Here is a 15,857-nt window from a genome sequence, read left to right as displayed (position 1 = left end):
AAATCTTGGTGTTTTTTACAAATAAATATTGAATTTATCAACCAAATTCAACACTAACATAAAGTACAATATGTCACGAGAAAACAATCTCAGAATCGCTTGGATAGGTAAAAGCATTCCGGAGTTATTACCACATAAAGTGACACATGTCAGATTTGAAAAATCGGCTTCGTCCTGAAGGCCAAAACAGGCTCAGTCCTGAAGGGGTTAATAGACAACTGGGCGTGCTTTTAACTTTTTGACCAAGTGGGCATTGTGGAGAGAAGTGCATGACGCTAACCAATCCGCGTCATACACTTTTCTCTCCGTTCATTTACACAGCACATGGTGATCTTGCTAGATCACTATGTGCAGTCACTTACTCACATATTAACGTGTCCTGACAGTGAATAGAGATCACTACCAGCCAGGACGTGATGTCTATTCAGAATCCTGACACTTCGGTAACGTTTGTGTGAGATTACAGCACAGCAAGCATAATCTCGTTTTAAATGACTGTTTACAGCGTAATCTCATGCGATACATGACATACACTTCTCTCCACAACGCCTACTTGGTCATATAGTAAAACACGCCCAGTTAAAGATAAAACAGGTCAGAACTCCGTCAAAAATGATAGTTTTTCTAAATAAAAAACACTGCTGTTATCTACATTACAGCGCCAATCACATTATGTAACAGATAGGGCACTTATAATGTGGTGACAGAGCCTATAGGTATACGTACAATGCATTTGCAAAGTTTTCAGACCCTTTCAATTTTTTTACATTTTATGTTGAGGCCTTGTGTTTAAAATAAAAAAAAACAACAAGTTTTCCCCATCATTCTGCACTCAATACCCCATAACGACAATGTGAAAACAGAATGTTAGTAATCTTTGCTAATTTATTGAAAAGGAAAAACGAAAATTATTGCATTGACATAAGTTTAAAGGCGCTTTACTCGGTACTTTGTTGAAGCACCATTGGCAGCGAAAACAGTCTCCAGTCTTCTTGTGTATGATGCCACAAGGTTTGCACACCTGGATATGGGGATTATCTGCCATTTTTCTCTGCAGATCCTCTCAAGGTTTGTCAGGTTGGATGGAGACCGTTGGTGGACAGCCATTTTCAGGTCTCTCCAGAGATGTTCGATTGGGTTTAAGTCAGGGCTCTGGTTGGGCCACTTAAAGGGAATGTGTTGCCAGGAAAACATGTTGTTTTTTTTTAAATTAAACATTTAGTGTGTAGGTGATTAAACATTGTTAAAAAATTTTTTATTTTTTTCACGAGTCAGGAAATATTATAAATTAGATTCTAATTTATAATATTTCCCATTGCTGGTCACTAGATGGAGCTATTCCCAAAATTGCAGCATTGCAAAATTGGGTAAAAAGCCCTCGCTGTTAGGGATCTGCCAGGTACTACGTCTAGGTATACTCCTGGGATTAATCAATCCACACCTGAGGCCAGACCTGTTCGACTGACACCATCTCCCACCAACCAGGGTGGCAGGCTCAGGAGTGGGAGAGCCTATCGCGGCCTCGTCAGTCGGAGTTAGCTCCGCCCCCTGTCCTTTATTACCTGCCGTGTTCTCTTCCTCAGTGCTTGTAATTCTTCTGGATTCCTGGCCTCACTGCTGCTTGCTCCAGCCTGCTCCTGCCGTGCTTCTGCCTTGCTGCAGTTCCGCTTAACTTGCTTTGCTTTGCCCCTGGCTTGCTTCCTTCTCCGTGCTCACTTTGGTATACTCCACTTCATCCTGGTCCTGACTACTCATTCACTCGCGGCGTTCCGTGGCTACTGCCCCTTCCCTTGCGTGTTCCCTGTTTGTTCTCCCGTGCACTTAGACAGCGTAGGGACCGCCGCCCAGTTGTACCCCGTCGCCTAGGGCGGGTCGTTGCAAGTAGGCAGGGACAGGGCGGTGGGTAGATTAGGGCTCACTTTCCCTCACCTCCTTCCTGCCATTACACTCGCTCTAGTGAGCTCTCAGCATCCCCCCCCCTCCTTTATCCTGGCTAGTGCCGGGATAAACGAGGTGTTTGAACGGTCTAACCTCCTACACTGTGTGTCGCCGTTTTTTGAGCTAACACACAGTGTAGTAGGTTTACATACAGTAGTAAACGTACACGAACATACATTGAAATCTCTTACCTGCTCCTGCCGCCGCGGCTCCCTCCGGCCCGTCTGCTGCCGCTGGTCCAAGTGCACAAGTCCGGAAGCCGCGACCGGAAGTAGTAATCTTACTGTCCGGCCGCGACTTCCGGTCCACAGGAAAATGGCACCGGACGGCGCCAATTTCAAATTGGACTGTGTGGGAGTGGCGCATGCGCAGTTCCCACACAGACGGCGTACACAGAAATGGATGGGACGGGACCCGTTCGCAGTCCCTATGGGACTGTGGCTGCCGTATTCCATGTCTGTATGTGTCGTTAATCGACACATACAGAAATGGAACAAAAAATGGCAGCCCCCATAGGGAAGAAAAAGTGTAAAAATAAGAAAAAGTAAAACACAAACACACAAATATAAACGTTTTTAATAAAGCACTAACATCTTTAACATATTAAAAAAAAAATTGTGATGACACTGTTCCTTTAAGGCCATTCACAGACTTGTCCCTAAGTCACTCCTGTGTTGCCTTGGTTGTGTGCTTAGGGTCATTTTCTTGTTGGAAGGTGAATCTTTGGCCAAGTCTGAGGTCCATAGCACTCTGGATCTGTTTTCATTAAGAATATCTCTGTACTTTACTCCATTCATCTTCACCTCAACCCTGACCAGTCTCCCTTTCCCAGCCGCTGAATAACACCCCCACAGCATGATTCTTCCACCACCATGCTTCATTGTAGGGATGGTATTGAGCAGGCAATGAGCAGTGCCTGGTTTCCTACAGACATGATGCTTATAATTAAGGCCAAAAAGTTCAATCTTGGTTTCATCAGACTACAGAATTTTGTTTCTCAGTCAGAGTCCTTTAGGTGCTTCCTAGCAAAACGCCATGTAGGTGTAATGTCGGGGTAGGGAAACAGACAAGTGAGCCCTAATCTACCCGCCACTCAGTCCCTGCCTACTTGCAACGACCCGCCCTCGGCGACGGGGTACAACTGGGCGACGGTCCCTACACTCAATAGGTGCACGACAGACAAGGGTACAAAGAAGCCAGGGAAATGGGGAAGTTGCCCACGGGAACACCGTGAGCAACAAGCGAGGTGAACGAGCCGAGTCAAACCAGGAGATGAGCGAGGTACAAAAACGCAGAGCAGAAGAGTGGTCACAGACACAGTGTCTCACAGACATAGAAGCAGGTGCAGACTGATTACCTATGGGCGTCGACACAGAAGTTGTGTCTGCCAGATCCTTTACAGTAGGCTTTTATGTGTCTCTTACTGAGGAGAGGCTTCTTTCTGGCCACTCTGCCATAAAGCCCAGATTTTTGGAGGGCTGCAGTGATGGTTGACCTTCTGTAAGTTTCTCCCATCTGCACACAGGATCTTTGGAGCTCAGCCAGAGTGACCATTGGGTTCTTGGTCACCACTTTTACCAAAACCCCCGATTACTTAGTTTGGTGGGGCGACCAGCTCTAGGAAGAGTCCTGGTTGTTCCAAACTTCTTCAATTTAAGAATTAAGGAGGCCACTGTGCTCTAGGGAACTTTCAATGCAGCAGAGATTTTTCTGTACCCTTCTCCAGATCTGTGCTTCCGCACACTTTTGTCTCTGAGCTCTACAGGCTTTCCTCCCCATGGCTTGGTTTTTGCTCTGATATGCATTGTCAGCTGTGAGACCTTAGAGAGAGAGAGGTGTGTGTCTTTCCAAATCATGTCCAATTAACTGAATTTACCACAGGTGGGCTCCAATCAAGGTATAGAAACATCTCAAAGATGATCTAGAGAAATGGGAGGCCCCCAGCGCTAAATTTCAAGTGTCATAGCAAAGGGTCATTTGAGGTTTTTTTTCATTTTTAATAAATTTGCAAACCTTTCTAAAATAATTTTCACTTTGTCATTATGGGGTATTGAGTGCAGAATGATGGGGACAAACGTGATTTTTTGTTTTGTTTTAGCACAAGGCCTCAACATAACAAAATGTGAAAAAATTGAAAGGGTCTGAAGACTTTCCAAATACCCTGCAGTATACCAATGCATTACAGCTTGTCAGTACCTAACTGTACGTCTCTTTGTGGCAAGGCACTGCTAAAATGAACATACAGTTACGTCCCAATGTGAGAAGGGGTTAAAATGGAAATGAGCATCAGATGTCAACTTCCTCTGGCAATATCCGCTATATGCCGGGCGTCTTGTGAGCCAGACACATGGCGATCAGCTGATCACCATAGTGGTTTTCACATTTAAGGGATTTTCTGTGATGAGCCAACCTCTTTAAGACATAATATAGAATTAATAATGGAGTGGAAAGAAGCCATGCAGCCAGTCAGTAACATTGTAACATTTATAAAAGCTACTTTTCTTTTCTTCTCTTTAGCAATGTAGATGTGTTGCTCAAAGCAGGCAGTCAGAATCCAGTTTCTAGCATAGGTTAGAAAATACATTGATCCGATTAGTTGCTATGGGCAGTACCTCCACTTTTGTCTTCAAGGCTTTTCGTGGAGATCCCCAAATTATGTGACCAGTCTTTGCCTTGTTATATAATGGTTCTGATTCGATGACTAATCTTTTATGTAATCTAATAATGTGATTCCATTTAAGTCATAATAACGTTGCACTTTATCTTTTTTTCTTGATAGGAGTCCCTTTCCCAAAGAACTTCCTTCAGATCTGCAAGAAAATCCTGTGCAGATTATTCCGTGTGTTTGTCCATGTGTACATTCATCACTTTGACCGTATCATACTCATGGGAGCAGAAGCACATGTCAATACCTGCTACAAGCACTTTTACTACTTTGTAACAGAACTGAACCTCATCGATCGGAAGGAGCTAGAACCACTGGTAAGCTTAAAATAAATGTTCTCATGCACTTTAATTCAAAACCCATCTCATTATTTTATTATCTGATACATTTCGCGAGGTTCAGGATAGCGCTATGCACAAATGATGGGATAACTCAGAACTTGGGTTCTGCTGGTGTTCAGTTAATAGATTTTGAAGATAGTACTTTTGTTTATTATTGGGTTAACTTGTATAATTTACTTAGTGTCACGGTCTGTAGGTATGTGGACCCACTAGGCCACACCACCGTAGCGGGGAGGCAGCTGGCCAAACAGAGCACCCAATCAATACAAAGTCCTGCACAAGGGTATCTGAATATTCCAGACAGTGGCAGGGGCTTTAGCACGGATATAGGTGGGTGCAGCAGGTTGCGCCAGGCGTGGCAGATGACCGCAGGTGCAGCAGGTTGCTCCAGACATGGCAGATGACAGCAGGTGCAGTAGGACACGACTCCAAACACTAACAGGCTCAGGAACAAGGACACAGCACAGGATACAGGTAGCAGGGCACGGATACAACGGGAACAAGGTAAACACTAAGGGACCATTTGCAAAGACTAACATGGGAATACTAACAACGCTCAGGCAATGAAAAGGGGCAGGGCCCTTCTTATAGTCCAGGGTGATCATGGGCTAATTTCTGATGTTTTACATGTGCGCGCACTGGCCCTTTAAGGCCAGGCGCGAGCACCCTACGAGACACAGCAGAGTGGAGTGGAAGTTAGCAATGGCGTCTCCTGGGGAGAAGATGCGGGCAGCGCTCACCAGACCATGGCTGCGGCCGTTGAGGGGTGAGTAATCCCGACGGTCCGCGGCCATGGATCCTACACTTAGCAAGGCATCTTCTCTATCCAACAGGCAGCTGCACTTCTGCAGGTAACTGTAGAATTGTCTTCATGCACAACTTTAACCCCTTAAAGGGGTTATCCGGGGACCAAGAATTTAAAAAAATTGCTTTGCATTCCTATTTTTATGTAAAAAGTCCCTTACTAATGTACTTTAATTAAAAATTGTTTCTGGAAGTCCTGTAGGACTCCAGCAATAGTCAAATGTGACAGCCCCTTGCGGTCATGCCATTGAGAACACGCCGTCACGAACAGCACAGGCAGCAAGCCTTCCGTCACATGGGGCCCTGTCGGTGTGTCATCAATATTAGAAAAGCTACAGGACTTCCGTTAATAATTCACCGGGTGTGGGTTAGGGTTCAATCTTCATTCTGCCATTTAGTTAGAGGAGTCTGGGTTTGAGAGTAGTCAAGGGGAACATGAAGGAATTGGTAATTTCTAGATATTTGGCCCTTTTTGGAGTTTTGACTAGAAAATGTTAGGAGCAAATAAGGATTCCAGTCCAGGTCCGGTATTTGTATTAAAACCTTTTTTATATAACTTTCAACTTGAAGATGGCTTAAAGAGGCTCTGTCACCAGATTTTGCAACCCCTATCTGCTATTGCAGCAGATAGGCGCTGCAATGTAGATTACAGTAACGTTTTTATTTAAAAAAAACGAGCATTTTTGGCCAAGTTATGACCATTTTTGTAATTATGCAAATGAGGCTTGCAAAAGTCCAAGTGGGTGTGTTTAAAAGTAAAAGTCCAAGTGGGCGTGTATTATGTGCGTACATCGGGGCGTTTTTAATACTTTCACTAGCTGGGCGCTCTGATGAGAAGTAACATCCTCTTCTCTTCAGAACGCCCAGCTTGTGACAGTGCAGATCTGTGACGTCACTCACAGGTCCTGCATCGTGACGGCCACATCGGCACCAGAGGCTACAGTTGATTCTGCAGCAGCATCAGCGTTTGCAGGTAAGATCGACTTACCTGCAAACGCTGATGCTGCTGCAGAATCAACTGTAGCCTCTGGTGCCGATGTGGCCGTCACGATGCAGGACCTGTGAGTGACGTCACAGATCTGCACTGTCAGAAGCTGGGCGTTCTGAAGAGAAGAGGATGATACTTCTCATCAGAGCGCCCAGCTAGTGAAAGTATTAAAAACGCCCCGATGTACGCACATAATACACGCCCACTTGGACTTTTACTTTTAAACACACCCACTTGGACTTTTGCAAGCCTCATTTGCATAACTACAAAAATGGTCATAACTTGGCCAAAAATGCTCGTTTTTTTTAAATAAAAACGTTACTGTAATCTACATTGCAGCGCCTATCTGCTGCAATAGCAGATAGGGGTTGCAAAATCTGGTGACAGAGCCTCTTTAAATGATCAATGGGGAGATCAGGGTTTTTAGCACAGAGTTCTGAAAATAAAAGAATTCTACGATCCTCCGGATGTTTTAGGTAAGTAATTCCTAATGTGTGCCATCTATGGAAGATTGTCCGTGGGTTACCGTCCTGAAAGTGGGGATTACAGATTAATGGTAAATGGAGAGACATTAGAGGGGAAAGCTGGAGATGGCGCCTAATTTTCTGCCACGCTTTCCAGGTGTTAAAAAGTAGGGGATTGTCTCTCGTGCCAATAGATAAACTCACATATGGGAGGTGCAGGAGACCCGACAAGGCACGTCCAGAAAAAAATCCGGAATCCAGAGAAATTGAGGTGTATTTAGAGGTGTTCCAAAGCCAGTTAGAGGCATAGCGGAACAAGGCCTCCAGGTTATACTGTCTAATGTTGTGGAAATGTGCCCCCATTGGCTCTAGGTTGTTGTAAAATCTGTTAGGCTATACGGGATCTTCCCCCCCCCCCCACACAATGTTTCTATAGTGGTAGTTAATAAATTTTTCATCCTTCGGGGTGAGGTATATTTGAAGGGTATGGAAGATATAGAGAAGACGAGGGAGCTCCGCCATTTTAAGAAGATTGTCCCTCCCCAAGTATGAAAGAGTGAAGTGTTTCCAAGTAGAGAGAGTAATTTCTAGTTCTTCAATATAGTGTGAGATATTAGTTCTGTAAAGTTTAGCAGGGTATCTGAAGATCTGGACTCCTAGGTATTTAACTGCATAAACGTTCCAGCGGAACGGAAAAGGTGGATGCCCATAAGGGTTTAGAGGGCCCTTTTAGCAGTAACGTTTCAGTTTTATCCACATTAAGAAAATATCCAGACAGTCTGCCCACCCGGTCTAGTTCCTCGAGGAGGGAAGATAATGCCTGTCTAGGGTCCGAGACGACAAACGAGATATCATCCGCAAAAGAGGCTACTTTTAGTTCCAAGTCCTGCATAAGAGGTCCCTGGAAAGTCGAGGTCTTGGAAAAGTGGCGTATATAGATATGCGGAGAATTTTACCCGTTGACCGCCACACAGGTCGCTGCGCCATAACGAAGGGACTGGACGAATTGTGTAAAAATTGGACCCAACCCCGTGCGTACCAGCACCTCATCAAGAAAAGGCCATGCCGCCATGTCCAATGCTTTCTCAGCGTCGTGGCTCATTAACATGGTTACCGGTTGTGAGGGGTCCTGTGCCAGGACAGTAGCAGCAATTGCAGATCTGATATTTTTTATACATGTCCTATCTTGTGTAAAACCGGTCTGAGTATCAGATAGAAGAGCAGGAAGGAAGCATTGCAGCCTATCCGCCAATATCCTGGCTAAAAGCTTAGTCATCGTTAAGCAACGAGATGGGACGGTATGATTGAGTCAGGGAGGGATCCTTGTTCGGTTTAGGCAAGAACACTTGTCGTGATTCTGTGAAGTGGTCAATGGGCATGAGTGCAAAAACGCTGCATTGTATAAGTTGATCAGAACGGGGATAATCTGGGGAGGCAGAATTTTATAATATTCCGCAGAAAATCAGTCTGGACCCGGATTGGAGGCCGTCGAGAGCTCGTCTCACCTATTCCTCCTGTATTTCTGAGCCCAATAGAGACTGCTGTTCTATCGAAAAGGGAGGGTAAATTAATAGTGTCCAGAAAGGAGTTAATATCTGGGGGAGAGGCCGGGGCTGCTCTATGAAGATCTTCATAATAATCAGTAAAAATTCTTGCAATTTCAGAGGGGCCAGTAAAAACGGCACTTGTAAGGGGATTACGTAAGGACAAAATAGGTTTATAGGGGTGTCTCTGTTTTGTGAGGGTCGCAAGTAGTTCACAGTTTTTATTACCCCATCTATAGAATTTATTATCTGTGGATTTAACCTGCCAGTGTGATTCGGAGTAAATAAAGGCGTCTAATAGATGTTTAGCGGTGTGATAAGTCTGTTGATTTAAGTGGGGTGGAATCCTTTATGTAGGTTCGTTGAGCTACCAGTAGATCCTTATACAAGGCATCAAAACGGCTTTTCCGTATTTTCCGCTTACGTGACCGATATCCTATAATATGTCCTCTCATCGCTGCCTTGGACGTTGCCCACAATAGCGGCATATCATCTATATGAGGGGAGTTCTCATCCAAGTAGTTACCCCAATGCAGGCGGAAATATTGTTTGAATTACTCAGATTCTGCCAAGTAAAAGGGAAACCACCATATTCTAGTCTTTGGTAAGGAACGAGAGAGCGCAAATGACATAGTAATCGGGGCATGGTCAGATATAGTGATGGGGCATATCCGGGAGGAAGAGTGAGAGTTGAACAAGGATGTTGCAATCAGAAAGTAATCACGCATAGATTACTTTCTGATTGCAACATCCTTGTTCAACTCTCTCTTCCTCCCGGATATGTGGGCAACTGAGTGACAGATGTATTCGCATGCTCCCTCGTCCAATACTCTCCAGGGATCACAAACGTTGAACGAGTCCATGAAGGGAGCAAGAGAGGAGGTGGCAGCCTGGGATTGAGGGTTGGAAGGGGACCTATCCAGGGTGGGACATTGTACCAAGTTAAAGTCACCCCCAATAATTAGGCTAGGTCTAGGGAGAGTTAAATAAATCTAGGAATGTCAGCTCACCTTCCCAGGTTCACGAAGTAGACAGTGATCTCCACGCCACAGGAACAATATTCAGGAAGAAAAGATCAGCACTCCTTGTGCAATGTACAAATAAATCTCCTTTATTTGGAATAGCCAGCAAAAAAACTGAGCAAAATAAAGTGGACAGATTACATAAAGCGTCCGTCCCCTCTGACGCGTTTCTAGCTCTCAAGAGCCATTACTCCTAGATCGGACACCTATCTATGGGTGCCGATTTGTCCCCCTTGGTACCGCTTTTAGATTTTTGCATATTGAGAGGAAAGGATAAGTCAAACGATGAAGAAATCTGAGTGTGAGTGGATCTCCCTTTCGCAGATTTTGTTAGGTATTTGTCCATGACACACTCCCCAAACTTTGGGAGAAAGGGAGTGCGCTAGAGGGGCGCTGCTGATGTAGACAGAGGGTTATAATGGGGAGGCAATCCAGTGATGTTTCACATAATCATTGAGGCATTAGGAACAGAGTGCTTCAGTATTAAGCAGGTGAGATCATGGTGAGTACAACATGGTGAGAGCAGTGCAATTCCAACACTGAGTAGTAGTAAGAAAAATAAACCTATACGTTACAAAAATCTAAATCTGAAAGCGTCCCAGCACTGCTGACTGTCGTTAAGGATCGTGCGGGTTAGGCAGAGATGCAGGCTCATGCAGTGCAGATTTGCATAGGGGTAAAATGGCGTGCCTCCGCTGCCACTGCTTAGGCCCAAGATGTCAGGGACACAGAATGGAGGTTTGTCCATATGCCAGGACCCCCCCTATATAATCGTTGATGTGTTAGGGCTGGTGGGTATCCTCAGATGGGTATAAAGGGTTCCTGATCTGTCCGTCTGCATGCGCTGTCCCAGTGTGGGAATTTAAGGTGGTGGGAGACAGGGGAAATGGCATCCTCCGGCCTGTGCATTTGTGTGGTCGGGGAATGTAGTGGGGTGTCTTGCTCACCTAGAGGCCGGTGTCCAACTCGGGAGTGCAGGCCTAGGCGATGTCGTCAGCCGTCTGGGACCACCAGTCGGTCACCGGTCGGTATGGTTGTGTGGCCTGGGGGGTAGAGTGACTATTCCCACTCACCTGGAGGTCGATGATCGCCTCAAAATTGCAGGCCCCGGTGTCATCCGCAGCCGGCGGAAGGGATCACCAAAATGGTGTCAGATGGGGCCGTCCACAGTGTTCTGGCGTCACACTGCCCAGGACTCCCCTAGGATAGTCAGCCTTTGTGGGTCTGGTAAAAGCGCTGGCGACTGCTTAGCAGGCGTGATGGCGGCGATGTGCCTCTTGTACCAGCAGACCACGGGGGCGCTCAGTCTAAAAGCGGCCATCCATGATGCCCCGTCCCCGGAAGTTGTATGTTTTACTAGTTTTGCACAATTAAAACACTTCTAAACAAAAATTGTTTGTTTTTGCGTCACGGCATTCCAAGAGCCATAACTTTTCGATGTCACCAAATGTGGGTTTGTTTTTTGCGGGACGAGATTTTTTTTTCATTGGTACTACTTTGGAGTACATAAGACATATTGATTTTTACTTTTATTTTCTCACCTTCTGTGGTGCTGTCATGGAGGGTAAGGGCTCCACCTCTAATTGGGGCAGGAAACTACACAAGAGCCCCTCCCCTCCTCAGTGCTTTTTTCCTGTCCCTTTTGGGAATCAAGAGGTTGCTGCCGGCTGGGCTAGTGTCAGTCGGTTAGCCTACGTTGAAAAGAAATCACCAGGCAGTGAGTGGTCGTGTCTCACCTCCACTTTAGAACACAGCTCCCACCTTCCTGGAACTTGGGACCCTGTTCACCTCTCCTGCGCCTTCGGGTAAAGCTGAGGTGAAAACAATGTGCCTGCTCCGGTCCTCCCTGAGCTCCCCAGCTGGTCGCTCCACCTGTGTAACAGGAATCCCGCTGCTGTCTTAGTGTGCGTAACACGGTGGAATGCACGCGTATGTCACTTCCGGAGTGATGTGCTTCCGGTTGCAAACATCGGAAGTGTCATGGTGGCACCCTTTTTCCGGCATACACATGGAATGGGCTGCGGTTGCAGAGCTTCCAACAGGAGAAGAGGAGGAGCTTGCTACCAATTGGTAGTCATCATCACGCTAGTCCCGGTGATCCAGATTAAAGGTCACCCGGACATAAGGCCTCATTCTGTCAGGTAGGACTGTTTGTATCACTCCTATCTTGCCTGCACCATTTCTGAGTCTGAGAAACCTGCCTCCGAACCCGGTGTGGTGGAGCCTAGCGTGTTTCCCAACCCAGTAAGTATTCTAGTCATGGGAATATTTGTATGGAGATTAGTTACATAACTATTTCCCTCCGTGTTGTTTCAGTGTAAGACATCTAGGAAGCCTAAGAGAGAACCCCTATCTCATAAATATGTCACAAAAAAGTATCATCTCATAACAAAAAGCCCCTATGCCATTCCTGCACAAAGAATATCATCCGGGAGGAACAACCATCATTTATGTAAGAGATTAAGGGAATGGTCAAGCCCTCAGACATATTTTCCCTCTCCGCCCCCTCCCACACCTAAGAAAAGGAAAATTGTGGCAGAAAAGGATTCAGGGTCTGAAGGGGGTAGTTAACCTTCCCTCTCTATTGGTGATATCCCGGAAGAAGGGGAACTGCCGGGGCCCTCTGCTCCCCAAAAAGAAAAAAAAGTATTACTCTTCAAATGAAAATATGCAAGAGCTTCTTAATGCAGTAAGAAGCACTATGTGGGTAGAAGAGATCAAGAAAACGCGTACAATCCAGGATGAAATGTTTGCTCGACTGCGGGCAAAAAATAAACTGTTTGCCCATCCATGAGAATCTTCAAGGACTCATTGAAGATGAATTGAAGTTTCCCGAAAAACAAATCTCTTGGCCAGTGGAATTAAAAGATCGATTTCCACTGGATGAAAACACATTAAGGCTTCGTTCGCATTCTGCGCTAGAGCTCCATTCCGACGTTCTGTCTGAGCTTTGTCAGAACGGAGCCCTGACAGACACAAACGGAAACCATAGGTTTCCGTTACCATTGAAACCGATGGTGATGGAGACTGATCCGCTGCCAATGGTTTCCGTTTGTCTCTGTTGTGCAAGGGTTCCGTAATTTTGACCTATGGTTTCCTATCAACCTATGGTTCAGTTTGTGTCTGTCAGGGCTCCGTTCCAACAGAAAGCTCCGATGTAACGTCGGAACGGAGCCCTAGCGCAGATGTGAACGAAGCCTAAAATGGATGGAAGTTCCAAAAATTGACATCCAGGTTGCCAAAGTGGGGTAAAAGACTATCTTTCCCTTTGAAGATTCTTCACAATTAAAGCACCCACTAGAACGAAAGGCTGACAGCCTATAAAAAAAAGTAATGAGAAGCTTCTTCTGCCCTACTACAAGTAAATATAGGGGCAATCTGTGTCGCAAGATCCTTCTAAAGATGGTTAGATCAGTTAGACGTTCACCTAAAGGAAGGGACCCCTAGAGAAGACATAATTGCTTCCATTCTGTTACTAGCTAAAGCAACAGGGTTCCTAGCTGATGAGTCTTCTGAATCCATTAGGATCGCTAATAGAGTAGGTGTCACTGCGTGGGGTGTGGACCCATTGGGCCATACCGCGTAGCGGGATAGCAGCTGGCGAAACCGGTACAATGCAATGTCTATAGTCCTGAAAGGGTACCTGAGGCAATGTAGACAGTCGCGGGGGATTCAGGCTAAGATGAGGCTCCGACAGTAGACAGACACCCGGCAGGGTGTGACACAATAGATGCAGCAGAAGACTCAACACGGCTCCAACTCTTGACGGCACAGAGGCACGGTAGCACGGGATACAGGGTACAGACAGCAGGAACGGGTAATACTGGGAACTGGAAAACACTAGGAGACCATTTGCAATGACAAACTTTAGGTAACACAACAACGCTCAGGCAAGGATCAAGAGGGCAGAGCACCTTTTATAGTCAAGCAACATTCTGGGCTAATAGCAGATATTCTGAAACTGTGCGCGCACTGGCCCTTTAAAGGCCGTGCGAGCCTTGCTGGAGACAGTGTCCGGACCAGGAAGTGAGTGCCGGCATCTCTCAGGAGGGAGATGCCGCCGGGAACTCACTCGTACATGGCCGCGGCCGTCAGCGGGTAAGGTAGGACGACGGTCCGCGGCCATAGATGTTACAGTAGGATTGCTTTCTAATACAACTAGTGGAGCCCTCTGGCTAAAGATGTGGACAGGGGACCATTTGTCAAAAACAAAACTATGTGCCATCCCCTTCCAAGGGGAATATGTGTTTGGGCAGCACCTAGATGACATTTTGGAGAAAGCTTCCGATAAAAGGAAGACCCTTCCGGAACCTAAAGTTCTAAAGAAAAAGCAGTCCTTTCGTCCCTTTATGTGGTCAGTCACAAAATTTATAGAGGGAAAGGCAAAACTGGTAGATGGAGCTATCAAAAAGTTGGCAAAGGAAGAAATGTCTTCCTTAACCAAAATAAACCATACCAGGATAAACAATGACCCCAGGATTGTGGGGGGAACAATCTCGAAACACCTAGTACAGTGGAAGGGGATAACAGAATCCACCGGTTCTTTTCTTTTCTACACCGTGTTCCAAATTATTACGCACATTGGATTTAAGTGTCATAAACATTTAATTATTCGTTTTTCAATTAAACTCATGGATGGTATTGTGTCTTAGGGCTCTTTGGATCATTGTAATCAGTCTCAGACACCTGTGATAATTAGTTTGCCAGGTGTGCCCAATTAAAGGAAAACTACTTAAGAAGAACGTTCCACATTATTAAGCAGGCCACAGGTTTCAAGCAATATGGGAAAGAAAAAGGCTCTCTCTGCTGCCGAAAAGCGTGAAATAGTGCAATACCTTGGACAAGGTATGAAAACATTGGATATTTCAAGAAAACTTATGCGTGATCATCGTACTGTGAAAAGATTTGTTGCTGATTCGGAGCACAGACGGGTTAGTTCAGATAAAGGCATAATGAGGATTAGGAGAGCAGCTGCTAAAATGCTATTGCAAAGCAGCAAACAGGTTTTTGAATGGAGCTGCTGGTGCCTCTGGAGTCTCGCGAACCTCAAGGTGTAGGATCCTCCAGAGGTTTGCAAGTGTGCATAAAGCTATTATTCGGCCACCCCTAAACAATGCTCACAAGCAGAAACGGTTGCAGTGGGCTCAGAAATATATGAAGACTAATTTTCAAACCGTGTTGTTTACTGATGAGTGCCGTGCAACCCTGGATGGTCCAGATGGATGGAGTAGTGGATGGTTGGTGAATGACCACCATCTCCCAACAAGGCTGCGACAACTGCAAGGAGGTGGCGGAGTCATGTTTTGGGCTGGAATCATGGGGAGAGAGCTGGTAGGCCCCTTTAGGGTCCCTGACGGTGTGAAAGTGACCTCTGCAAAGTACGTAGAGTTTATGACTGACCACTTTCTTCCGTGGTACAAAAAGAACCGTGCCTTCCGTAGCAAAATTACCTTCATGCATGACAATGCACCATCTCATGCTGCAAAGAATACCTCTGTGTCATTGGCTGCTATGGGCATAAAACCTGACCTCAACCCCATTGAGAACCTTTGGAGCATCCTCAAGCAAAATATCTATGAGGGTGGGAGGCAGTTCACATCAAAACAGAAGCTCTTGGAAGCTATTCTGACATCCTGCAAAGGTCTTCAAGCAGAAACTGTCCAAATTCTCACAAATTCAATGGATGCAAGAATTGTGAAGGGGATATCAAAGAAGGGGTTCTATGTTAACATGTAACTTGTCCTGCTAAGTTTTTATTTTTTTATTTCTGTAAATATGACCTCCTGATGCTGCAAATTCAACAAATTACCATTTTAGTTCTCTTTACAACCTTTAAAATGTTTTGATCTCTGTTGTGCATAATAATTTGAAACAGTGCATTTTGAGTTTTTTACTTCTAAAAAAAAATCTGTTGTTAGGAGATTTGTTCAATAAAATTTGCATTATACTCCAACGGTTGATGGCTTGACGATTATGCTGACTGTCATTTGCATCGACAATTTAGGAAAATCAGTGAAAAATAACATTTGCATAATAATTTGGAATGCGGTGTATAGAGGAAGGATTCAAAATAGAATTTATCTTCTATCCC

At 45.4% G+C, this 15,857-nt stretch overlaps 1 protein-coding gene across 1 annotated transcript in view; it reads left to right on the top strand.

The window, feature by feature from the left end:
- Positions 1–15,857, top strand: part of MOB3B (MOB kinase activator 3B) — a 130,174-nt gene that overhangs the window by 63,539 nt on the left and 50,778 nt on the right. The window contains exon 3 of the mRNA XM_075851865.1: positions 4,718–4,920. Coding sequence (XP_075707980.1) covers positions 4,718–4,920 — 203 coding nt within the window. The remainder of the gene's footprint in view (positions 1–4,717; positions 4,921–15,857) is intronic.

The sequence above is a fragment of the Rhinoderma darwinii genome, chromosome 1 (genome assembly GCF_050947455.1).
Source record: "Rhinoderma darwinii isolate aRhiDar2 chromosome 1, aRhiDar2.hap1, whole genome shotgun sequence".
Lineage (NCBI taxonomy): Eukaryota > Metazoa > Chordata > Amphibia > Anura > Rhinodermatidae > Rhinoderma > Rhinoderma darwinii.
Note: the sequence above shows the minus strand (reverse complement) of the source record. Positions and strands in the feature narration are given on the sequence as shown.